This window comes from Furipterus horrens, unplaced genomic scaffold (genome assembly GCF_987537825.1).
Source record: "Furipterus horrens unplaced genomic scaffold, mFurHor1.1.pri manual_scaffold_4, whole genome shotgun sequence".
Classification (NCBI taxonomy): domain Eukaryota; kingdom Metazoa; phylum Chordata; class Mammalia; order Chiroptera; family Furipteridae; genus Furipterus; species Furipterus horrens.
This window is the reverse complement of record NW_028327174.1, coordinates 204,021,907-204,047,730: the sequence shown is the minus strand read 5'-3', so window position 1 is coordinate 204,047,730 and position 25,824 is coordinate 204,021,907. Positions and strand designations below refer to the sequence as shown.

The following is a 25,824-nucleotide window of genomic DNA, read 5'->3' as shown; positions in this document are numbered from 1 at the left end:
TAGGGAGCCTTGGCCCACTCCGCACATGCCCTGTGCAGCCGCCCGCGCCTGGGGGGAGAGCGCTCAGGATGCCTGAGGCCCCCGACAGTCCTGGCCCTCAGAGGGAGGCGGGTGGCTGGGGTCTCGGTGCATCTTCCTGGGCAGACTGGGAACCTGCAGTTCTAGAGGCAGAGAGAGCCCCGGAGCGGGGGTGGGGGGCATGCTTGGGAGCGAGGAACCGCTGCCTCTGCCGGGGGCGGAGCTGCACTGTGCCCGGCGGGCGCCCCTGGGTGCGGGCCGTTTCCCTGGCTGGAGAGGGGGGCTCTTGGGGAGACCCCAGCTCTGGGGGGGGGGGGCTTCATGCAGAGTGGCTCAGCTGAGGTGTTCACACAGAGCAGGGAAGGAAGGCGTGGCCGGGTCCTTCCTTGTGCCAGGGCCCCCTGCTGCCTCCCCTGGGACCAAGCTTTGCGAGCCCCCGAAGGCTGAGGCCCAGGGACGGGAGGGCCCGCCTCAGGTCTCACGGAGAGATAGTGGGTCTCATAGCCCTTGGTCCATGGTGCCGCTCCCCCCACCACGCTGTGCGTTTTAGGGCGGACGCTCCCAAAGGAGGTGGCTGGGACATGGCCTCCTTTCCCCCTTTCACCAGAAAGCCAGTTGGGACTGTGCATCCCCAAGGCCCGGCTGCCCCTGAACCCCCACCCCCCCACCCTGGGGGCTCTGCAGAGAGAGCAGCTCAAGCTGGGCCTTGGCCGCCTGGCGCTGGAAGCTGGGGGAGGGGAGACAGAGCCCCGTTCCAGTCGGAGAGCCACAAGAGTGGGTCCGAAACCGCCCGGGGAGGCCGGCTCAGGGCCCGAGGGTCGCTGTGGCCACCGCTTCCTTGAAGAGGCAGGTCGGCTGAGGCCGAGGGAGGGCTGGCAGGGCCGGCCACGCAGCCAGAGATGGCCAGGGAGCGGGGCTGAGGTGGAGGCCACCGTCCGCAGCACCTGAGCTGGACGGTGTGTGGGCGCCGCGAGCCCCCGCTCACGCTGTGGGGCACACGTGGGGGCCGCGCTCACCCACGCCACATCTCACCCGCCTCCCTTCCAGCCCTGGCCGCCCTGCCCCTGGCCCTACAATGACCGGGCCCCGAGGGAGGCGGGGCCACGCCCGGGTCTGGGACCGGGGCCAGGCTGGCGGGCCGTGGGGACCCCTCCATGGTCTCAGGACCTGCTGGGTGGGCAGGGGGGTGCGGGGGGGGGGCTCAGACGTCGGTGCTGATGCTCCGGCTCCGAGCGAAGGCCTCCCGCATGGCTGAGAGGCGGTTGGGGTTCAGCGCCTGCAGGCCCGCGAAGGTCAAGGTCTCGGGGGGCGGCTCCAGGTCCTCCTGGCCCAGGGTCCTGTAGGCCGCGCGCACCCCGCCGTTGGGCAGCCCCTCGTCCTCGGGCTCCTGCAGGAAGAAGGTGGGCGGCTCGCAGTGGGAGCAGCTGCGGCAGAGCGTGCGGGCCTGGGGGGACCTCTGGCTGAGGGTGGTGGGGGCGGCCGGGCAGAGCGCCGGCCCGTTGGTCAGCACCAGGCTGCGGCCGGGGGGCAGCGGGGGCAGGCCGGAGTGCACGGCGAAGTCAGGCTCCTCCTCGTCGTCCTCGGGCTCCTCCTTCCTGCAGCAGTAGTACTGGGGGGCAGGGACAGGGCTGTTGAGGCCGCCCCGCCCGGCCCCCCGCCCTGCCTCTGTGTGTGCCGGCCCGACCCCCACAGCCACCGAGATGCGGAGCTTGCTCCGGCCGGGCTCCCTGCTAAACACTCTGCAATGAGGGGTTCGCTTATTTCATCTGCACAGCAACCAGCGTGGTTACTGTCTCCGTCGGGCAGCTGGGGGAACTGAGGCAGCCCGGCCTCAGCACAGTTCGTGGACACTGGGGGGTGCGGCCTCGGCCTGCTCGTGGCTTCCCCTCCTCCCTCAGACTGCCCTGGAGTGCGGGGGTCGGGGGGAGCAGGGCCCCTGGGCTGTATGCCCTTGGCGAGGTCCCTTACCCTCTCCGAGCCTCTGTGTTTGGGAGGCCTTGGGCGAGGGGAGCCCCCACGGGTGGAGCCAGGCCAGGCCTGTCTGCTTTCCACCTTCTTCGAGACCTGACTGTTCCCCGCTTCCTGGGCCCTGGCCTTCGTGGGGGGCACCCTGGCCCTGCAGGGCTGCCCCCGGGATCCCCTCCGCGCCCCCGCACCAGGCCCCGGAGTACCTGTAGCCGGCAGTAGCACAGAACCGCGATGATGCAGAGCAAGATCACAGTCGCCAAAATGCCCCCGGTGATGACCACTGTCCCGGCTGTCATCCGCCCCCTTCTCCATCAGCAGCCTGCAACACACACACGCAGCGGCGCTCGCTTACGGCAGCAGCTGGCCCCGACCGCGAGGCGCACGGCCCAGGGGGAAGGGGGCAGTCGGCACCCCGGGGTGTGCCGGCCACTCCGCCTCCCCGCCGCCACCCCGTCCCCACAACCGCGGCACGGCGTGTAAAGCATGTCCCCCTGTTCTGGGGCTGGGGGTGATTTCCTGAGCGGGTGTTCCGGAGTGCGGCGTGGCTCCAACGCTCACGCAGCGTAGAAGTTACCCAGATGCAGCCCCGCCTCCCTCGCCCAAGGAGCGCGTCCGTGTTTTTTCATAGCATTGAGTTTTCTTCTGCAACATCACTCCAACCCTGTCCCATCACATGACATAATGGGTCCCTTTTCTTTACAAGTTTAATTGTGATAAAGCACATAAAACAAAAAACTTGCCCTCTTCACCAGTTTTTATTAAATATTTATTTATTTTTAGAGAGAGGGGGACGGAGGGAGAAAGAGAGGGAGAGAAACATCCATCTGTTGCCTCTCGTGCGCCCCTACCTGGGGACTTGAACCCTCAACCCAGGCCTGTGCCCTGACGGGGAATCGAACCGGCGACCCTTCGCCTTTTGGGACAATGCCCGGCCCACGCGGCCACGCCAGTCAGGGCGCCGCCAGTCTGAGGGGCTCGGCTCGGTGGTTTTGTTAAGCATGTTCACGCTGTCGCGTACCCAAGCTCCGGAGAGTTCTCATTCGACACCGGCCCCTTCCTGCTTGGTGTTTCGGCTGCTCACGTTCAGAAAAGTGATTTAAAAGGGGTTGTTCTGTCGCTAAGTCATGGGAGCCGCTGCAGTTACAGAGCCTGCTTCAAACACCTTCCCAGGACAAACTCCCAGAAGCGGGATTCCTAGGCCTAGGGACGTGCCCTTCGTAAATGCTTCGTCGCGGGCGCCGTCACGCAGACCAGGGCCGTGAGAGAACGAGCTGTCAGCGGCGGTGCGGGTGCTGATAAGCCAGCTCTCCGGGTAGCAGCCTCCCTACCTGGGGGCCGAAGCCTGAGGGTGACCTTCTCACTGGCTGGCTGACGTCTGCCTTCGTTCCCAACCATCTCTCACTGAGCAGTGGCGGCTGGCTTCCCTGCACCCCATCCACCGATTTTCTTTGTGGGGGGATCGAGGGGGCGCAGAGCCTGGCAGTGAACTCATAAATACTTGCGTGCACAGTGTGACAGACGGCGACTCAAGAGAAAACCCAAACCCAAACCAGGCCTGAGTGCAGCTTTCTGCAGTGATCTCCAGAACTTTTCACAGCTGGTTGGTTCAAACCAGGATCAGCTGCGCTCCGTCTCTCCGGGCTCCGGCAGAGGCCGCTCGGTCCGCGTGCCGCCCCCTCTCCACCCCGCGTTGTTTAGAGAAGAAACTGGGTCACCGCTCTCAGAGAACTCTCCGTGTCCTGGAGCAGGCTGGGTTTCCTTGTGTGGCCTGGAACACGTGCTCTGCTGCGGTGCTGTCCTCTGAGCGGGCGGTCCCCTCACGCTGGGGCTGGGACTCATCAGCACGGTCCCCACAGACCCATCAGCCTGGCGCTTCCCCTGCAAAGCGCCCCTCGGCCTCCCACCCAAGGCTTTCAGCAGCCCCTGGGGACCAGCAGTCGGATCCATTATTTCCCGCGGGCTGCGGATGGCGGCTTTTCAAGCGCTCTCATTTCCCCTGCAGGCACCTGCTCTGCCCCGCCTTCTCTCGAGAACTTTCCGGACCGCCTGCTGTCACCCTGACACGCAGTCCGCAGAGGAAAGGCGTGCGCGCTGGGTTCCGATCAGTTTTCAGCACAAGGGGGCGCCCCCGAGGTCTGCGGGTTTTTATACGGTCCTCGCGGCCCCCTGACGTTTACCGGCTGATGAGTGTCGGTCAACGCCCCGCGTCCTTCTCTCTGATCTTGGGCTGACCCCCTGGGGCTGCGGGTTTGGGGGCCCCTCGCACTGGCTGCTGGGTCCCTTCCACGGACCCCCACGCGTCCTTGAGGGCGTCTTGCTTTCAGGCGCAGGATGCCCTGGCTCGTTTAGTCTGGGACGGGGACCCTTCACTTCTCTGCGACCCCTGGGGTCCGTCAGTGGGATGGGGTCTGCAGAACTCAGTCTGGGCCCCAGCGGTGCTCACCGCTCCGGGGTTCCCATCGGCTCTGGGCTATTTCAGTGACTGAAGCTGGGGAATATTTTTATTTTTCGTCTTTGAGGAAGACAAAAATAAAACATGCGTCATGCTGATAGTCCCACCTCAAATGAAAGATTACAGGGTTTTTCCACGTTAAAGGTCAATGCCTCCATGACTTTGACAGCGACAGCCTCCTTTCCTGGTAACACACACGTGATCCCATATAATCACAGAAGAGAACGCTGCCTGTGTTTCTACCGGCAAGTCGGCTGCGTGGAGTTTGATATTTATCTGCGTTTTTGGAGCCTGCTGCTCGCGTCCCCTTGGGGACCGAGAGTAAAAGGCTATTTCAACTCTCACTGTGCCTCCCACCAACTCGGTCCTTCCGCTCCTTTACTCCAGATGCTGCTATCTTTTATTTTATTTTATTTTATTTATTTATATTTTAGAGACATGGGGAGGGAGAAAGAGGGGGAGAGAAACATCCACGTGTGGTTGCCTCTTGTGTGCCCCCAACTGGGGACCTGGCCTGCCACCCAGGCCTGTGCCCTGACTGGGAATCGAACCGGCGACCTGCTGGTTCACAGGCCGGCGCTCAGTCCACTGAGCCACGCCAGCCAGGGCCAGATGCTGCTATCTTTTTAACAGTTGGTTTGGTTCTGATTTTTAGAAAACATTTGGTTCCAAAGTCAAGAGCATAAAACCAGGGGCATTCAGAGAGGTCTTGCTTCCGCCCCCCCCCCCCACCCGCTGCCCTGCGCAGCCCGGAGGAGAGCTTTACTTCGTCTGGGTTGGTCCTTGCACTGCTTCTTTCTAAAAGTCTAGGAAAGCCCAGATTGCCTGCCCCCTCTGAGGCGGAAGTGGCTTTGCACACACACCCCTGCACGGCACGCCCCTCGCCGCGGCTGGTGGTCGGTCCCCAGAGTGACCACATTTCCCCGATGCTCAGATGTCCCCAGGGTCCCTGCAGAACCCGACAGAGCACGCCTGCTCCTTCCCACAGCCGCGGCCGGGCCCCACGGTGGGCACGCGTGTGGCTTCCCGCTGTTTCCCGTCGCAGGAAGGTGCAGGGAAGAGCTCTGTGGCGCGTACGTCTCTAAAGGTTTTGATAAAGGCTGCCAAGGACTTGCTGGAATTCGGGCCGGTTTTTCCTCTTCCAGGAATGTGTGAGCGTAACTGAGAGACAGGGTTTTCGTTCAGACTCCAGGTCTGGCCGGTGGGTGGGTCGGGAGGGCGGGGGCTGAGCCCCTGAGCTGCGGCAGGGGTGCTGGGGGGCATGGGGGATGGTGGGGGTGCAGTGGCCCCAGCAGACCCATCAGGCTGGAGGAGAACATGCCAGGCAGGATGCCCGGGGCCCCGTGTACACATGGAGGGAAACACGTGTACTGACGTGGAAGGTGTTGCCCAGGCAACGCTGTGCATCAGAGGCAAAGCTGGGGGCGGGGGCGGTGGGGGGAGAGCCCAGATCTCTGACAGACAGACAGACAGACAGACAGATCCAGACAGACCCAAAGCGATTAGACAAGGAGACGCAGACTCACACATTCAGACAGACAGAGGTGCAAACAGGCAGATCCAGACAGCCTGAACGGCAGGGCCCGAGTCGGGGAGACGCAGTGCAGGCCACACAGACAGCGCGGGCGCCCGGGACCCCCGCATTCCTGGGCACCCTGCCGGGCAGCGCTGACCTGCCATGGCCCCTGGGGCGGCAGAGGCCAGCTGGCCCGCCAGCCCCGCCGCGGGTGCAGGCCACCTCAGGGCCCGATCCAGGGAGCGGGTGTGCAGCTGAGGCGGCGGCGGGGGACGCTGGGTGGGGGCCAGGCCTGCTGTCCAGATGCATTTCGTGCTCCGCGTGGAGGGGACGCCCGGCAGAGCCCGCAGCTGCTGGCAGGGTGCTGGGCGTCCGCCCCGGAACCCATCCATCCTGCGGGGCTAAGGGCCGCCTTGGCCGGAGAGCAGGCAGCAGCGTGACCCCCAGGTGCCCCTCCCTGACCCTCATGGCAGCCATGGGGTGTGGGGAAAGCTAAAGCAGGACCGGCACGGGGACCCTGACTTTGCAGGTGAGGAGACTGAGGTTCAGAGAAGGGCAGGGCCCCTCCCAGGGGTCCAGCCAAACCCACTACCCTGTCGGGGCGGCCAGTCCCTGCACCTCTTTCCTGCAAACAGTCCCCACCCCAGCCAAGAGCCATGCATGGCCCCCTGCCCTCCCAGGCCCCGAGGGCCCCAGTGTCCCCGTCCTCCTAGCACCTGTCAGGCAGGTCCCCTCTGAGACCCCACACCAACCCCCTGGGGGCGGGCCCCTCTTTCGAAGATGAGCAGAGGCAGGAGAGGGGCCGCGCCCTGATCCCAGCACCAGGAAGTCACAGAGTCTGCCGTGACCATCACGTTTCGGGGCAGGGCGCCCCTCTCCCCGACTGCTATGCCCCATACCCCTGCTGGATGTCTCACTCCGCAGCCAACAGGTTTTGGGGTTCCTGGCCAGCCCACGCCGCGTGTCCTGTCCCTGAGCCACGCGCCTGGCAAGCACATTTGTACCCGCTGTGGCTGCCTGTCTGGCCACAGCTTCCTGAGGTCGGAGTGGACATGCACCCCAGGCTGGGAAGTGGCTCTGGGACCGGGACACTGGCCAGACCCTGCTGGTCACTTGCCCTCGGGCACAGACATGGGCCCTCAGCCACACGTGTGCCGGGCCAGGAGGGGGAGAGGAAGCACGCAGGCGCCCCAGGAAAGCCAGGCTGTCTGTGGTCGGTACTCATGGGGATCCACTTCCGCCCAGATCTGTAGTGACTCTGTGACTACGTCTCAAGTGTCCTTCTGCTCTTTACACCCAAAAAGAGAGTGGTGGTCGCACGTCCTTGCTGCGGGAACTCACTGAGCTGGGCAGGAATCGGAGGTCACGCAGGGATTCAAGTCTGTGCCAGGAGGGGCAGCGCCTCCCCAGCTCCCTGGCTGGGCCCCGAGGGTGCCGGGCTCTGCCTCCTGGGAGTCGGGAGTCGTGAGAACAGGCTCCTCTGGCCTCAGTGAAATGGAGAGAAGGCCGAGGAATCCTGCCGATGGCAGGTGTGTGTGCTGATTGCTGCTGTTCATGCTGGTGTCCCTCTCTGGGCTGAGGCCCAGCTGCGGGTCCCTGAGGTGCTGGAAAGTGGCCATGGGGGCCGCAGAGCCTCCCCCCGGGGCTGAGAGGCAGAGGACCCCCACCACTGGCTCTGGGGAGGGGGTCTCCAGCAGCCTGGCAACGACGTGACGGGGAGGGAGCTGGCGCGGGCCAGCCGCCCAGCGCTGTCGGCAGCAGGGACGGCTCCCGGCTCCGCCACCCGGGCCCCGTCCAGCTGGAGCGTCTCAACCTCGCTCTGCAGATACACGCACGCCCGGGGCAGGGACGTGGGCTGCAGGCCCAGCCCAGCCAGCAGACCCCTGAGCGCCACATGGCCTCCCTGGGCCCCAGCCCCTAGCACCTCACTTCCAAGAGGCCCCTCCCTCTGCCTCACCAGGGCCTACCCTGCCTGCCCTCAGGGCCAGAACATGCCCCTTCCTCCAGGAAGACTTCCAGCACTTCTTTAACACACATCACCGAATCTCCAAGTGCCAGTGCTGGCAGAAACCATGTCTCACAGCTGAGTGGGGTCAGGGGGAGGCTGAGGAGTGGCGGGTGGTGGGGAGGGGCGGCTCACGTGCGACGCCATAGAGCAAGTTTGTGGGCAATGGCCTGAGGCCCCATCCCCCACTCCCACCCCTCGTCGCCCTTCCTGAGCCTTTCAGACCTCCTTCCTGTGCCCAGGTGGACACTGGGGTGGCAATCCTAAAGGCCAGACAGGTGGGGGAACGTCCCACCACACACTCGCTGGGGACTCTAGGTCAGAGGCCACTCTCTGGACCTCAGTTTCCTCGTCTGTAATGTGGGTGGCGGGGTTTGGACTCAGAGGAACTAGGTTTGTGTCTTTTTCCAGCCCCACCTGCAAAGGGCCTGGGTCACTGAGACACAAGACGAAGTCTGAGGGTCATGAATATAAAAAGCTGCTGATCCAAGCGATTCGTCAAGACAGCACCCCAGGGTGGGCCGAGAAGGGGGACACTGCAAACATGGGACGTACGCTTGCCTGGGGGCTCAGAGGGAAGCCAGGCTCACCTGGTGATACCGAGTCCCCAGGACCAACAGAGGCTTTGGGACTCAGAGCTGGAGAGGACAGTGTCATGTGGGAAGAATCACAGGGGACTTCCTGGAGGCGGTGGCTTCTGAGCCATCCTGAAGGATGGCTGGGCTGGGATAGGAAGGAGAGGACTGTGGGTGGAGACCAAGGCTGGGGGTGGGTGCAGAGAGAGGGGGGTAGGCCCAGTGGCAGCCTGTGGAGGCCGCCCACCCGCGGCCACACTGACTGCCAGCTGGGGAGCAACGTGGTCAGTACCTCGCTGCATTGCTCATGTGCTCCCTGGGACCACAGACGGTTTTAAAGCTCTGTAAGCAGTGTTGCTTCCCTGTGCTCACCCAGGAGTTTTACAGGAATGAGGTGTGGGATGGGGCCCCTCTGTGCACCCCACCCCCACCCCAGAGTCTGTGAAGGGGTCTGGCAGGTAACAGTCCCTTTCCCACAGCCCCGTGGCTCCTGGGTGGCAGGGAGCCAGTTGTCGGCTGCGGCCTGAGGACCAGATGGGACGGAGGGGGGGGGGCATGGAAAACATCTGGGCGCAGAGCCGGCGCCAGCCCCCCACCTGCCTCCCGTGGAGCCCCGCCCCAGGCAGCAGGCCCCTGCCTGGCTGCCACCTGCATGGAGTTTCAGCCTCTTCTCTCGTTTCCTGCTCCTCTTGCTCTGTCCACCCCTCCCTGCCCATGGGCCCCACCCTCCCCCTCAGTGCAGGGGGCACAGCAGCGCTTCACGGAGGCTCTGTCCACCGCGATCACGGGAGACGCCCAGGAGGACGCCAAGCCTGCGCCCCGTGTGCTGGGCTGGGCCTCCGGCTCCGGGAGCCCAGTTACTTCCGGACACGCCAGCCCAGCACATGGGGCGCCGGGTAGAACACAGACCTCAGGCCTCTGTGGGTCTGAGAGGGCCCTGAAATCCACTTACTGAACAGGCAGCCCTTCCAACTGTGCGGTGCCGGTGCCCCTGGTTTCCAGACGGGGAAACGGAGGCTGGGGAGCAAGGGCTGGCCATCGCTGGTATTTGTGGGCCAGGTTGGCTGCCCACCCCACCCCCACTCAGCAGGCCTTCCCCATCCTGGTGTTGGTGTCTCTGTGTCTCTGCATCTCGGCAAGGGGGTACGGTGCCTCTTCCTCCACAAACACACCTGTCTGGTTCCGCACGCTCCTGCCGTCTGCGGGAGCGAGAGCCGCGTGGCGTTCCTGCCTGTCTAGACCTGCTCCACATTTGTTCCTCATTTCACGCTCCGTGGGCTCCCAGATCCCTGCGCTCGGCAACAGATCGACAGGAAGTGCTGCAGCGCTGAGGCTGCTCCGACATTATCCAGAGCCCAGCTGGGGGTGGGGTGGCCCAGCCAGCTGGGGACCTGAGAGGCAGGTCCACCAGCACCTGGAGGCTCTGCCTCCAGGCTCCTCCCTAGCCCAGCCCAGCTCAGCCCTGAGTGCGCAGCCGGCCAGGCGCCAGGGGGTGGGGATGGTGTGCCAGGCCTGTGCCCCGCTTGCTTCTGAGACCAGAGAATGCCCGTAGTCAGGGAATCGGTGCCCCCAGGCAGAGCGGGGCTGGGAGCTGGCAGTTGGGAAAGCCCCGGGTGCCCTGAGCTGGCCCACTTGGCGGCCTGGACTCCATGAGGACAGACCTGCCACAGTTCTGGGGGCCCAGAAAGCACACAGGGGCCGTGCCACTCTGCCGGGCATTGCCCGGACGCTCGGACTTCGGCAGCTCTGCGCAGACCCTAGGGCCTTGCCTGCACCTCGTGGCTCTACTCCAGCTGCCCTGCCTGGAGCGGGGCCCGGGGGGCGCTTGGCGCGAGCTGTGAAGGGATGAACCGCGGGGCTCTGAGCTGTGGAAGAATGAACAGGACTTCTAGTCGGACCCAGGCAGACTCGGGGGAAGGGTGGGGTGGGAGGCGGGGTGTGCGAGGAGTGGCAGGCCCTCTTTTCTGGGAGCCTCAGTTCAACACCATCAGGCGAATAAGGACAGCGGCCACCGCAGCCCCGTGTTGGTGAGTCTCGCGTTACCCGGGAGGGACAGGCAGGACCCCTGGGCCGCACGCACCCTCCCCAGGCCACGCGGGAGGCGGGGCTCACACACATCTCTGCATGGTGACCCCACTGCCATATTCCAGGGGTAAACTGAGGCTAGCAGTGTGAGACAGCCTGCCCAGCAGGCGGGCGCTCGATTGCACAGATGCCCCGTCTTTGAGTCCCTGCCAGGTCGTTGGCGACGTGGCTGGAACTGAGAAGCCCGAGGCTCCGTGGGCCGAGAGGAGAGGGTTCAGGGCAGACCCCAGGGTCTGGTGGCTGGAAGGCCCTCAATCGGGGCCGAGGAACTGGGGGGAGTGGGGCTTTGCCTCTCCCGGGCCAGCAAGAAGGTTCGGCTCCCCCACTGCCAGGGCAACGAGGGCACTGCCAGCCGAGCAGCCTTCCCGCGCCCCCTGGCGAGGTCCCCAGACGGCCGCTGTGCCCAACCGTAGGGACCTCTGGGAAGGCAGACAGTGGCAGGAGGAAACCCCTCCTGGCTTCTATCAAGGAGCTGTCCCAAAGCCACCTGGGGCCTCCCTGGCTCTCTGGGGCAGCAGCCAGCACCTGCGGGGGCCTGGCCCTGCGCAGCAGACCCTCAGGGTGCACCGAGGTGTGGGGTCCCACACGCTGGGTCCCGGTGAGGTGGGGGCGGCCTCGGCGGCTCAGAGGCTGGGAGCATGTCACTGCCCCTCGCTGTGCACATGGGCAGCTGTGCCCCCCGCCCTGGGAAGGCGTCTTGCCCAGGGTGACCCCAGACGTCTGCCGCAGCGTGAGGCCTGGGCAAGAGCCAGTGACCCCGAACTGCCTCTGTGGTGGGGGGAGGGGGGGAGGAGGGAGCAGAAAGAGAGTGGGCTGGAAGGATGGTGGGCTCCCAGTGTCTGGCCTTGGGACCCCACAGCCCCGGACGCCTCTCTGACCTCCCTGTGGCCTGAGATAAGGGGCACGTCTATGCAGGAGCTCGCAGTGCGCCCCCACCTCTCTGTTGATGCTGGTGACCCCCACACAGGTGGGAAAGTGCCTGGCCAGCCCCAGCTCTGGGGCTTCCTGCCCCGCCCTCCTGCCCCCCTGTCCCCGGGACCCCTGAATGGAGGTCTGGACAGGTCACCGCCTCCCGGAAATGCTCTGGGGGCTCCCTAGGGCCTCCTGCTAGCCATAAGCACACGTCCCGTCCTGAGTGCCACGTCTGTGCCATGAGAGCGCTGCACCCTGTCACCCACATCCCTGACCGCGAGGAGAGCCTGAGCGGGGCATCACCCCGTTTCACAGACAGGGAACAGCCAGAGAGCTGGTCCTGGGGTCGCGCATTGGCGTGGGGAGCAGGGGCAAGCGTGAGTGTGCCACCCCAAAGCCGACGGCTCGTCTTGTCATCTCCGGCCCCCCTCGCTTCGCTGGCCCAGAGGGACCATAGGCCCCCATGCAGGCAGGACCGGGGTGCGCCCCCGTGGTCCTCCAGCCACCAGGGGTCAGTGCGGCGCGAGGACACACAGGGGCCGAACGGGGCAGGTGGAACGGAGCAGGGGCTCTTGTGAGCCACCTGCACTGAGCAGGCCCTGACCCCAGGGGGGCGGGGGGAGTCCTTCCCTGGTGGGCCCCCCTCCTGCACCTGCCTGCCCCCCAGCCCAGCTGCACAGAGTGCTGGCTTTTTCTCTCCCTTAAAAAGAGCAACGTGCAGAAGCTGGGGTTTCCAAGACCTTCCTCGGCAACACGGGGTGCAGCTCCTGGTCCAGGGTCAGGGCTCGGAAGGCGCCCAGGAGGCGTGCTGGGCCAGGAGTCACGAGATGCAGGCTCCATCGCAGCGCGGAGCCGAGGGCGCGCCCAGCAGTTCACCTAACCGTCCCAGGACCCTCAGCGCAGGTGCCGGGGGTGTCCTCGGGCAGAGCAGGAAACAGGCCCTGAGAGCGAGGTGCGTCCAGGCCTGGCATCGCGGGGGACGCACGGCCAGGACCCGGTTCCAGGCCGTTGGCCACCACCGAGGATCACAGCTCAAGTTCACCGAAACCCTGAGCACGTTCACCAGAACCCGCGTGGGCTCCGCACCTGGCAGAGAAAAGCAGCCAGAAGCCCAGGAGACTCAGCAGCACCCCTGTCCTGGGAGACTCGAGGCCCCATGGCCCATGCGGGGCTGAACTTCTGACCCCTGGGGCGCCCGGAGGGGGCGCAAGCTTTGGGACGAGGCCATCCCCACGCCCCCAGCCCCTGGCACCAGCCCAGGGCGCTCAGGAAGAGCCTCTAAGGAAGTGAGTGGGGAACTGAATGTAAAAGGGGGGTGGGGTCTGGAGAGCCGGGGGGCATTCCTGTGAGTATGCCAGCAGGGATGAGTTCCATTATTTCTTTAACAGAATGCGGTCGTCCCCTGCGGACTGTGCTGTGCTGCACTGTGTTTTCTCCTCCCTGCAGAGCCACGGCCCCCACCCCGCAGTGCATGCGAGTGTCTCTCTGGAACACAGCTCTGAGCACACTCCTGGTCTAGACCCCAAACATTGGGTGCCCAGGCCCTCCACGCGCGTCCCTGATGCCTGCCTCATGTCTTCTGTCCTGCAATGCTCCTTAGACGGGTCTGGCTAGGGGGTTTGCCCTTGGGCCTTCCACCCAAACTGGGCCTTGTTTTGCCTCTGGGCCTTTGCTGCTGACGTTTCATGGGCCTTGAACTCCCTTCCAGCTCTGCGTATTGAAACCCCCGGCTAGCAGCTGGCATGCTCCTTGAGCAAGCCGTTCCTGATCTCCAGACCCTGGACACAGCTCCCTCTTCTGGGATCAGTAGCATTCACTGTCCAGACTCCGAGCTCGGCGATCATAACGTATCAGCCGTTCAACAGCAAAGGGTCAGTGAGCTTCCCCTGCGTCCCAGCGTCCGCCTTCGCGGTTTTCCTTCTTGTCGGGGAGCACAGATGGGGCATAAGGAGGGAGCCTACAGAGTGCTCATGGGGGGACGGCAGCCAGAAGAGGTGGCCTCAAGACAGGGGCCTGGACGTTGAGACCTGAGAGACAAGTAGGGGACAGCGGGAAAGGGCAGCCCATAGAGGAAACCTGTGCAAAGGCCCAGCGGCAGGCAGAGCAAGGTGGGCTCCCAGCGCTGGGGCAGAGGAGCAGAGGAGGAAGGGGCACGGGGTCAGAGGCGAGGGTTCAGCGGGTCTGTCTGCCCCAGAACAGCCTCCATGGAGCCGGGGTCCTCGCTCGGTGCCCCTTCCTTCCTGAACTGCCTTCTAGGTCAGTTTTCCTCGGGCATCAGTGGGCGTTGAGGCGACCTGAGGTCACAGAAAGCCCCACTGGGAAAGATTCCGGGAGCAACGCTCAGAGCTCACCCAAGTCCGGACAGTTCCTGCTCCCACCCGTCGGAGAGGAGAGCGTCTAACTCCCAGAGCCGGGGGACAGTGCTTGCATGCTGCTCTGGTTTTGCCTAACAGAGGCGTAAACGCCAGAGCTGAAAGGATGAAACTGCTTCCAAATGACAACCGTGTCCCAGAACAAAGCCCACGAGTCTGTACAGGGGCCCCACACACAGCGGGTGAAATTCACAATGTCTGGCACCCAGTAAAGGTTGCCTGCCTGGCATGCAAAGGCGCCAGAACACACGATCCTGAACGAAGAGAAGGCTTATCCATCTAAGCTAATCCAGAAATGGCACAAGTGACAGACTGAAGAGACCAGGACATTAAAACAGTTGTAACTGTTGCCCACACGTTCAAAACCCTGGAGGAAAAATCGAGCACATCAAGGAGAAACACAGAAGATGTTAAAAAGAACCAAACCAAATTTCCAGAGACAAAAAAAGCTACAATGTCCAAGATGAAATAGACTGGACAGAAGTCACATCAAATTAAGTTGCCGAGGAAAAGATACATGAGCTTAAAGACAGCGATAGAAATTATTTTAAATGGAGCAAAGAAAAAAAAACATTAATCAGTAAATAGAGCTTCAGGGAAATGTGAGAAACTTCATGTGGCCTAATACATGTGTGTTGGGGACCCCCCCCCCGCCCCCAACCAAAGGAAGGGGCATGCAGAAAAATGCTTAGAAGAAATTTGGCTGAAAAACTTGTAATTGGGTGAAAACTACAGCCCACAGATGCAAAACACTCAATGAGCAACACACACACACACACACACAAAGAAAACACCACCAAGGAACGTTATCATTAATTTGTTGAAAACCAGTGATTTCTTAAAAGCAGAACAAAGGGTGTGTGACGTGCAGAGGAGCACACAGGGGTGACCATGAACTTCACCCTGGAGACCATGAAAGCCAGGGGGCCGTGGGACACCCCCAAAGTGCTGGGGAAAACATCAACCTAGGATTGCTACCCAGCAGAAAATCTTTCCAAAATGCAGGTGCAAGGAAGGGCGGGCGGCATTAGCGTCGTCTGCCTTTCCGGGCCGAGGACTCTGGGAGGGCAGGCCCTCTGCTGAGCTCCTTGCCAGGGAGGCTGTTTGGACCCACTGTTGCTGGTGCGTCCCATTTTCTCACTGGGTTTGGGTCCCACCTCAGCAGAGGGCCGGGGAGCCGCACGGGGAGGGGTCTGCTCATGGGGGCCCGGCAGAGGCCCAGGCTGAGGGGACAGCGGCCGTGCAGGGGCTTTCCCTGCTGGCACCCCCGCCCTGAGCGAGCTGGGGTCCGAGGCATGATCTGCATCCGTTTCTACCTTCCCCGTCTCCACAGGAGCGTGAAAAGGGAAAGCCACGTAATGTTTCAAAAAACAGCACAGCAGAAAATACATAGATATTAGCTGTTCGCAAGGTAGCAGGCGGTTTCCATGGCTACGGCTGTCAGCTGCGTGTGCGGAGGTGAGGAGGTGGGCTCCCCTTACCCAAACACACTGGGGCACCTGAGCAGCTTAGCCCGGAAACCAGGGGCCTGGCTGCCGGACTGGAGGGAGGGGCACGGGGAGGAGGGGCGAGGGACGGAGAGAGGGAGTGGCAAGAACTGGGGGCTGTGTCTCCCCATTGTCCCAGGGCTGACTTCAGGGGCTATCGCTCTCTAGTTTCTGCTGGGTTTTCCAGGACAGCGTGTCCCCAGAGCGAGCAGCCCCGTGAGTTAGGAAGACAGGGGCCCTCACCCTTCTTCACAGGTGGGCACTGGGGTCACCTAGGAAACAGCAGGTCGGTGCCGGGAAAACCCGGGCTGCTGGTCACCTTGTCCACCTCCCAGGACCCCTCTGTGTCATCTCCTCAGGCTAACCCAGCACACACGGGGACGCCCTGAACGCGGGTCCCCGTGGATAGAGGGGCCACGGCCAGCCCTGCCCTGGTGGATGCAGGCGGTGCCACCCCTCACCCCGAGCTGTATGTGTGTGCGTGTATGTATGTGTGGATGTGTGCCTGCCGGTGTGCATGTGTGTGCGTACGTGTGTGTGAGCGCGTGTGTTACTGACGGTGGATGAAGAGCAGGTGAGCAGGGTTAGAGGCGAGTCAAGCGGCCTCGTTCCATGGAGACCGCCTGGCCCGCCCAGCAGCCAGGGGAGGCACGGACCACCACTGCCCCCTGCGGGCGCCCCCCTTTAAGTTCGGATGCCGCCCAGCGGACCTGGCACCTACCAGGGAACCCCCACCCTGCTGGGTCCCCACCTTTGTCTGAGGTCAGGGCAGCCTCTGCTCTGGGGCCTAGGCAGGTCCGGGGTGGGGGTGCGGAAGGGACGGGGGAGGGGGAGGGGGTGAGAGGGTGGGCGGACAACCAGCGCCCACGGGCCGGCGAGGAGGGGCCCGCGAAGGCGGCGGGGCTGCGGGCTCCCGGAACCTCAGCGCCGCGTTTGAGCGCCTCAGAAAACCGGAACGCCCGAACGATGGACGCCCAGACCCTGAGAGGCCCAGGCCCCTCGCTTAGGTGTGGGGGGGGGCTCTGCGTGGCAACGGTCCAGTCCCCTGCGCAACAAACGGGAACGGGCCATCTGCCTCTTGAAATCGCGCTTCATTCAAGACGATCGAATCGTCAGAGTGGCTGGGTCCCCAACTGTCCCCCCGGGAGAGGAGCAGCGGGCACCACGCCTGCCTGGCTCCTGGCCAAAGCCCAGGCTTCCTGCGCCTCCTGGGGGTGAGCCCAAGGTCGCCCCGAAGCACAAGCTGCGAGCACCCCCCGCAGCGCCCCACCTGCTTATGGGCACCGTCCGGGCACAGAGGGCGGCCGCCGCCCTGCCCTGTCCAGCCCTGACCCCGCTGGCGCCGGCTCCCCTGACAGTCTGCGGCGCCCCCTGCCCCGGGGGTGGCCCCGGCCCTGCTCCCACACCCTCAGTCCTGCAAGGCTGCCCCGCTGCTCAGCATCCGCCTCGCGGACTTCGGGGGCCACCGGGCCACCCGGCCCAGGCCCCAGAGAGGACGCTGCCTGAAGCCACTCGTTTGACATCAACTTCCCTTTTTAAAAAAAACCGGGCTCAGGCACCTGAAGGGCGCGCAGGCAGGCGTGGAAAGGGCCTGTCTTGTAGGTTAAATGATCTTTTCCAAACCACAGTCACGCCAATGAGAAACAGCGGGCGCACCCCCGAGGCCTGGCTGTGCGCTGAGGCCCGGCCAGTGGGCCCCGCCAGCCCGGGCCCACAGCTGACGACGACATTCCCGCAGCCGGACGTGGGGACAGACCGCGCAGCTCCCACCGACGCCTGCCATGGCCACCCCCGCCACGCTGGCCGACTGCCCGTTTCTGGGACTCCGAGCCCCTTCCTCCCTGCAAAACAGACACCACTGTGGCTCTGACTGTGGGGTGTCTCAGTCCAGGGTGAGGCCCAGAGACCACTGCAGCCCCTGGAGGGGGAGGGGGTCCCTCAGAATGGCACAGAGACTCCCACAAACATCTCCCAAGTGCCCCTACCTGCGGGCCAGCCACTGAGCCAGGGGCGGGGCTCCGCACTGAACAGTCAGCGGGTACGCTCCACAAGGGACCCCCTGGCCGGCTGGTGACAGGGACCAGTGGGCAGGAGCCACAGGGCCAGGCGGTTCCGGGGGCCTGAAAGCGTGTCGTGCGGCTGGCCTCCCAGGGAGGTGACGCGGGGTCGGGGACTCCTCCCTGAGGGCAGTAGCCAGGGGAGCCTTTCGGGCAGAGGCCTGGGTCGGGAGGAAGGGCCTTGGAGCATTCCAGAAAGCCTACCTGAATCCCGGGGCACAGCGAGGGAGGGGCCGTGATGGGGCTGCGATGGGGCTGACAGGGACGGTCCATTCGGGGCACCAGGGGTCCGGTTCCAGCCTCTGTCAGGGCGGGTTTTAAGCAGGACATCGATCTCCAGCGGCCCAGTGGCTACAGGGACCCTGACATAGCCCCCGCCCGGTGCCACTCCACAGGCCCAGGTTCCCTGCGTCCCGCTCCCGCCAGGAGTCTGGGTCTCCCATGGGAATGATGAGTCTGTACCACCACCTGCGGGGGGCCGGAGGGAAGAGACGGCCAGCATGTTTGTGGACCGGGAAACACGGTCACAGGGAGGTGGAACCACACGTCTCAGCTCACCAGCTGCGAGGCGTTTGCGTTGGGGGTGGGGCTGAGCCGCAGGGTTCTCACGCCTGCAGAGATTCTGCAGCGTGGGCCCCTGCCCTCGCCTCCCCCCTCCCCTGCCCTCGGGTCTCATGGTGACCAACAAGACACAGCCCGGTGGGATCACTGAGGGCCGCGTCACAAAGCCTTATTTTCCTAAATAGAAACCTGTTTAGTAATTAGAGGAAACTCTCATGTGGGATGTTCCATGGAAGTAAAATTAAAGTTGACTATATTTTTAATTTTGTAAATGGTTCCCACCGAGCCAGGAATCTCTGCCGAATGAGTGTTTAACCAAACCCTAAACACGGGTAAGGACCAGAAGCTCACAGGTCGGCCACGCTAACAAGAGGCTGCCGTTTCTCAGGTGAAACCTCACGCCTTCCTAGCTGTCCCCCCTCACGGCCCGGAAGGAGGCCTCCCGGAGCCAGTGTGGAAGGTGTCGGGGGGACGTCCGGACAGGAAAGGGCGCAGGGACCCCGGCTGTAGGTGTGGGCCCTTCTCTGGGCCGGCGGCCTGCTGGGCTGTGGGAGCCGTGGCCGGCGCGGGCAGGTGGGCGGACCCCCCATGGACCAGGCACTTGCCTTTGAACCGGGAGAATGAGCATCTTCCTTTCGTCTTGGGGGAGTTCCCGAATGTACCATCGGGGGAAGGAGCTTTGCCAAGGCTGAGGGGAAGAATTTGGAGAACAGGGTGCAAACATGGTGCCCTGGGCAGGTGTCCTGGGGACACGGCCGACGCTCTCGCTGACATCCCCGGCTCCGCCACTGCGGCCCACCCGGCCCTGCGTCCGCGTCCCCATGGCAGCCCCAGCCTGGTTTCCTGCCTTGTGCCATGGCTCCTGGGAGAGCCGTCACAGCTGATGTTCCAGGGAGACAGGGAACAGCCGCGCCACCAGGCGCCGGGTGGACGAGGCAGGGCTGGCAGGCAGGGGCCGGGCTCTGCCGTGGCCCCCCGCTTGTCTGCAGCACTGGGGGGTGCGGGCCTTTATAAGCCTGGCAGAGGGACCACAGGGTGCGAGTGGACCGCACCACAGAGGAAGCCGCAGAGATGCAGAGACCCCGCGAAGGCGAGCTGGGTGTCTCCCTGCCCTCACTGGGGGTGCAGAGGGGCAACAGCCCGTTGGTTATCAGGCACGGTCGGCCGGCCGCTGCCCCAGCCCCCGGAGACGGCAGGAGCACCATGCTCCCCTCCGGCCTGCTCCTCCGCGCTCCGGACTCGGGGCTCGGCTCAGATTCCACCTGCAGGACGCCTGCCCTGAATGGGGCCGCGAGCCGAGCCGTACAACCCGCCGAGAGCCACTCTTGCTCTGCTTTGTACTCACGGCACATCCCCCTCAGCTCCCCTCCCCTCCCCCAGGACCCCCTGTGCGGACCACGCCATCGCACAGATCTCTAACAGCGACACCGTGCAGGTGACGCCGGGGATGGCCCATGGGGCTGATGCAGAGAGAGGCCCAGCTGTGTCACAGAAGGACAAGTGAGGGACACGCAGAGGAGCCCTGAGGTGCTGGTGCCAGCTACGCGCGGGGGTGGCACCGCGGGGAACACAAGCGGAGCGGGATCGCTTGACTTGGCTTTTACAGCCAGCATGCGCTGGAAAAAACCCTCCGCTGTAGACTCAGGTTGCACGTATAGGAATTCAAAATATCCGCAGCCGGAAAGGACAGAGCCCCGACGCGGGCTGGCAGCAGGCAGGGCCGTCTCTCTGTCCCGGTGCCGGGTCTGTTTTCTGAAGAGTGGGTCTCAAGCCTCACTGAGCGCAGGGACTAGCTGGGAGCGCGTTAAAGCCAAAGGGCTGGCGGGGGCCGGGGCACCTGCATTCCCGGCAAGTTCCCAGGGGCGCGACGTGGGTGGTCTGCAGGCCACACCTGGAATAGCCCTGCTCCAGATTTATGCTTACGAGGTACGGAAGACTACACACAGCAAACAATGATATAATGATAATAATAAGAGAGAGGACGACTCTCCGGGGACGCAGGGCCTGACCCTGGCCCGTCACCCGGCAGGGCCAGCCCGGGAGCAGCACCTGGGAGTGGCCAGCTCTGCCGCTGCCATTGCAGACAGAAACCATGGGCTGGGCTGGGGAGCACGGAGCTGTGGGGGGGGGGGGGGTTCCCGCAGTGGGGTGTAGCCCCCAGGCCCCTGTGTGGCTAAAGCAGGAAGGGAGCACCGGCCCTGGGTGGACCTGGCCTGCAAGAGAGGTGTGGCCAGGGTACAGCAGCGAGTGGACCCCCGCCCTGGTCAGCCCGAGGAGACAGAAACTGGCGCATGCCACAGGTGGGCGCTGTGATTGCCATTTTATGAGTGAAGAGCCCGAGGCCCAGAGAAGCTAAGTAACTGCTGCGGGAACACACAGCCTGGACCTAGGATGGGCTCTGGACGGCCTCAAAGGCTGGGCTCTCATTTACTTGGCCCCACTGCCGGCCTGTCCCCAGCAGCCAGGGGAGGAGCCAGGAAGGGACATCTCCCACCTCTGCCTCCTGGGAAAGCCGAGCCCAGGGGTGCAGGCGGCTGGCTGGGCCCGGCCGGGGCCCCTCCCATGGAGACCCCCAGGGGCGCAGGGAGTAGGCCCAGAGGACGGGCAGTCACATCAGCCACACTGATCAGACTTCTGGCTGCTGCTGGGACAGGACGTGCCCCTCGCGGCCCCCTCCTTCTGGGGCTGTGTCCCCGGAGCTGACGCACCGGCTGGGGTGGGCATCTGCCTGGCGCCATGCCCAGCTGTGTTAGAGAACCCACATGTGTTCAGTCAGTCCTGGGCCGCGTCGCCTCCGCCCCCCGACGCCCTGCCCCGGCTGCTCAGTTGTTCCGGCCCGAGGCTCACTCCCCGGGCCCAGGCCCCTGCTGCGTCCCTTCTGACCGGGCGGCATGGCCTCTCCCTGGCTGCCCTGCCTCCCGCCTCCGCCACCTGAGACCCTTCTCTAAGGCCAGGACTGGCTCGTCCCTCCCAGGCTCACGCTGCCTGTGGCTCCCATGCCACCCTCCGAGGAGGTGCCCGGGATGACCCCCAACACACATACACACACTGTCCTGAGTCCCCAGGGACGCAGGGGCCACAGCCCCCCTTGGACCCCAAGCTCAGCCTGAGTTCGGGGCTCCTGAGGAGCCCATTCTCCCCCAGGACAAGCTGGTCAGTCCCCTAGGTGCCCCTGCAGCGTCTGCGCCCTCAGGCAGCCCCCGTCAAGAGCCTGTGCAGGGAGGGGCCTAATCCCAAGGGGAACAAAGGGCTTTGCACAGAGACAAGTGAGCCTCCCTGCTCGGCAGTGGGAGACGCTGGCAGCGCGGGAGATGTGGGCTTGTTGGGTCCCCTGTGGAGCAGATGCAGAGGGACAGGGTCCCCGCAGGGAGCCCAACGCCAGGCGGAGCAGCCCCCAGCCGACCCTGTGAACAGATGCTGGGCGCCCCCGTGGCTTCTCCTTTGCCCACCCCATGCTGGCGGGGAAGGCAAAGGCGCCCCCGCTTCTGCACATGTGGGGGCTGAGCCGTTGCCCCAGGGAGCCTGCATCCACTCTCCCCCTGACACAAACCGCCTTTTCAGTGACGCACAGATGCGGACGGGCTGCGCCGGGCACAGTGACAGCGCCGGGGGCGCACCGAGGACAGAGCAGGGCCGGCTGCCACTGTGCGCTGCCGCCTGCCCGCAGTTGAGGCGGCTGTAATTTACGCGATGTGACAAATCTCTCCCGCAGCTCGCCGCTCCCAGCCCCTCCTGTGCGTGGTGATCATGCCTTGCTGGGTCTCTATAGAGCAGGCCCGCGTGGCAGGACCCTGGAGGCCCCTCGGCGGGAGTGGGTCCCGGTGCCATGAGGCTACCAGGTCGGGTGGGTGAGTGGTCCACGCAGAAACGGCACCAGCGTCAGCGATTTAGAGCCGGTCCCCAAAGTGGAAGACTGGGGTGATCACTGGAGTGGGGACGGCACGATTGGGGGCTCGGACTCAGGGCAGCCCCGAGATTCCACAGCCCCTCTGCCTGCCACTCCTCCTGCTCAGTGCAAGGCTTAAGGCAGTCCATCAGGGACCAAAATGGGGAGAGGGACTTCTGCAAGGTCACGCGGGAAGGCAGGAAGACTGGGGCAGTCCCGGCTCCTCCAGTGGCGCCCACACGGTCCCTGCGTGCCCTTGTCCGTGTTCCCTGACTGTGCCGGCATAAGCAAGTCATGTCTGGGGGCTCGAAGCCTTTCCGCCCCACGGAAGAGACAAAGGTGGAGAAGCCGTGCTCTGAGCAGAGGGTCAGTGTGCTCCAGGGAAGCCAGCGGCTGCGTCCAGAGCTCCCACCCTGACCCCCATGCATTGGGGCCACCGAGGCTCAGAGATCCTGGGGGTCCTTCCCAGACCCCCAGACCCTCCAGGAGGCCATTCCCAAGCTTTTCAAGTGAATCCAGACCAGTCAGCCCCGTGGGAAGTTTGGTGGATGGGAGATGGGCCCTTGGTAGCGCCCAGGGCACCAGGACCACCCTGTCTGTCCCTTCACCCCATCCCACAGGCGCTCAGCAAGCCACGGCCACGTGCCAGGGTGAACAAAGCCCCCCCACGCTGCTGGGCCCAGCCTGGGAGAGGTGGGCTCCTCCCGAGTTCCAGCACTGAGCTCTGGAGAAAGCTCACAGCCGGCGTCCTGGGCGGGAAGGAGACCCCTGCGCCAGCCCGGAAGCTGCTGTCTGCACCTTCTCGGGTAAGGGGCGCCCTGGGCCCCGGAGTCTGCCTCAGTGCCACTGGAGGGGGGCCAGCGTGGGAAGACGAGTATGTGTGCTTCCCTAGAGTCTGAACTTCCGGGGGGCTGGAAGTTCTCACGGTGTCTGGAACCCCCAAGTGCCTGGCCTGGATAGAGGGGAGCACTGACGGGAAGGCTGGCAGGTGCCCTACTGGCTTTCCTGAGCCCCCGCTTCCTGGGGAACACCCAAGGGATGGGTGCCGGGGCTAAGGCCTCCGGACACCTCGTCACCCTCCAGAGTGGCCGGCGAACTTGCCCCTGGGGGAGTCTTGTCCTGCAGCCACGAGACTCAGGCCGGCAGGGCCACCGGGCCCGTGCGGCCCCTGGCCTTGGGGCTCCGGGACACAAAGGGGGTGCGATGGCAGAGCCAGGAGTGTGCAGGGGAAACGTGTCCTGGGTTTATGGTGTTTGGGGAGCCTTTTAATTCCTGGCAGGAAGAACCAAATGACAGCCTGGGGCTCCCTGTCCCCCATTCAGGCTGAGATTTCAAGCCATCTCGTGGCGGTGGGAGGCGGGAGGCCAGCTCCACCACCGGCGAGCTGTGCGACCTTGGCCAAGTGGCCCGTCTGGCCCGAACCTCAGTTTCCTCCTCTGTCCAGGACGGACGGCGCCCCCGCCCTCACGGGCGCTGGGCGGACTGAATGGGCAGTCACGCGGGTCCAGCCGCTGTCTGGCGGAGGCAAGTCCCAGGAAACGAAAGGTCTCCTCTCCCGGCAGCACAGGGGTGGGGGCAGGAGGGCCGGCTCCTCTGGGAAGCTTCCCACCCCAGGTTCCCTCATGCCCAGGCTACGAGGAAGATGAGGGTTCCCTTGGTACCGTGGGTGCCCGGCCCCTCCCTCGGGCCCTGGCTGTCCGTGGCTTCCTCGACAGGGGCGCGCCTGGAGGGGCTCCCGAGATGGGGCTGCGACGCCGGCCCCGGCGGCTCCTGAGCAAGGCGGCTGGAACAGGTTGCCGTGGGCTCTCCAGACAAGGGGGGCACCGAGTTGGGGCTTCTCCCACCTGCAGCCTCTGCCCCCACGCCCCACGCCCCGCGCGGCCGCGCGGCCCTTACCTTGAACCATGGGAACGGTGCTGTCCTGGCCAGCCGAGGACTTGGGTGCACGTGACGGGGCGGTCCGGGATGCGTCCCGGGCAGCGCGCAGCTAGTAACGGCCGCTCATGCCCAGGCCACCGTGGCGGCGCCTGCGGGGGTCGGCGGGCTCGGCGGGCTCCGGAGGCCCGCTGGTAGCGAGTCCGTGCCCGGGGGGGAGCCCCCGGCCAGCTGCTGCCGTGGTCGCGGCTCCGGACGCCCAGGCTGGCTCCCAGCGAGCGGCACGCGCGCGCGGCTCCAGCACAGTCCCGGGCGCGGAAGGCGCGCGGCCGAGCCGGTCGGGGAGCGCGCGCCTCCGGCCTCGAGCGCGCCGCCGTCGGGGGCTGCGGGGAGCGGTCCGGGCGCTGTCCCTGGTGCTGACGGCTCCCGGGGCCCAGGCAGCGCGACCTCCCGCGGGCCCGGGGGCGGGGGGCCTCACCCCGCGCGCTCCTGCGGCGCGGCGGCCCCTTGCCTGCTTTCCCAGCTCCCAGTTCCACGGCGTGGGGATTTGGTGTCAAACTGAAGCTGCGCTGCTCATCCACAGTGCGACCTTGGGGCAAGTCCCTCCCTGAGCGGGGTCCCGGTTCTCATCTCCAAATGGGCATCGCACAGCCTGGAAGGCCGGTCTGAGGGCGGAATTCCACGAGGTCCCGGGGCCTGGCACACGAGCAGGGCTCACTCCGTGCTGGCTCCTGTCCCACATCGTCCCCATCTCTTGATTAGCAACCACAGAGCACGTAGCGGAGGGGCTGGCGGGGGTGTGGGCTTGGTGGCTGCCTTGGGACCACCCAGGACACCCATGGGGACACGAGCAGACCTTTCTGCAGGACCACAGAGCCCAAGGCTGGGGTCATTTCCTGGGAGTTCAAGCGAAGCAGGTTAGGGCTGGGTGCCAGGGAGAGGTCTTTACCCTGAAAGGAGTCCTTTCAGCCAAAAGGAGTGGCCCCAGACACAGGGAGTGACCTCTGAGGCCACTGCCCCAGGGACCCTGGTCCCAGAAAGATCTGGAATGTGAAAGTCTTTGAGTTAGAATATGCAAAGCGCTAAGAACCGTGCCTGGCACATGGCACATGCGGTGAATGTTCGTTTTACGAACCCTGAAGTTCTCTGTAAGCAGCTAGCCAGACCCTAGTTAGAGAACCTGCTCTTCCACCCCCATGCAAACGCTGAGGATGCTGAGGACAGACACACGGACACAATGCCCTGCTTGGAGCCCACTCCCTCCTCACAGACGGGCTGGGGACAGAAGGGGGAGCGGCCCACTCAGGGCCGGGAGGGTGAGTGCTCACCACCCAAACGCAGGCACCAGCGTCCAGCCTGCTGCCGGGCCCTGGCCCCCTAGCAAGGGACACTGCCGAGTGGAGGGTCACCGCCGAGTGGAGGGTCACCGCCGAGTGGAGGGTCACCGCCGAGTGGAGGGTTTCAGGTCCTTCTGACCCTGGAGAGTTTCCTTACGATAAGCCGGGCAGCACCTCCCTCCCCTTCAAGGCCTCGCAGAGCTGATGCCTGCCCTCGTGGGTACCTGCGTCCCGTCCAAGCAGGATAATTAAATGTCACCTGCCTCATTTCCTAAGGGACCGGGGGCTGTGCTTGGTTCGTTAATTAACTGTGTGCCATGCCTGCTGCCACCAGGCACTTATCGCATGATAAACATCCCTCATTATGGGCTTAATATGTTCCGGGCACGAGGCTAAGCACTTGGCTGTCACCCTCTCCTTGCGTCCTCTGTGTGTCCCGATGAGACAGATCCTGGCACACTCAAGTCTGCAGGGGACGCACCAGGCGTGGGAGCAGCAGACCCGACTGCGGCTGGACTGACTCCCAAACACGGGCTCCTGACACCCTCCTCCCACATTTTCCACATTCTCCCCAGCCCAGGAGCAAAGACGGAAACATTAATAGAAGCTCCATATAAGGAGAGAGGGAGGGAGGGGGCGCGAAGGCCGCGCAAGAGACACCAGCCAGTCACCAGCCTGGGCGCCGGCACGGAACCCTTAAATCAACCTCTCCAGGCAA

At 64.7% G+C, this 25,824-nt stretch overlaps 1 protein-coding gene across 1 annotated transcript; it reads right to left on the bottom strand.

The window, feature by feature from the left end:
* Positions 1-1,207: 1,207 nt before the first annotated feature.
* On the bottom strand, positions 1,208-24,022 carry FAM163B (family with sequence similarity 163 member B). The gene is made up of 3 exons (XM_090276042.1): positions 23,791-24,022; positions 2,190-2,305; positions 1,208-1,627 (listed from the first exon to the last, which is right to left on the bottom strand). The coding sequence occupies exons 2-3, from the start codon at positions 2,280-2,282 to the stop codon at positions 1,220-1,222; spliced, it is 501 nt and encodes a 166-aa protein (XP_090132168.1). The 5' UTR covers positions 2,283-2,305; positions 23,791-24,022; the 3' UTR covers positions 1,208-1,219.
* Positions 24,023-25,824: the final 1,802 nt, after the last annotated feature.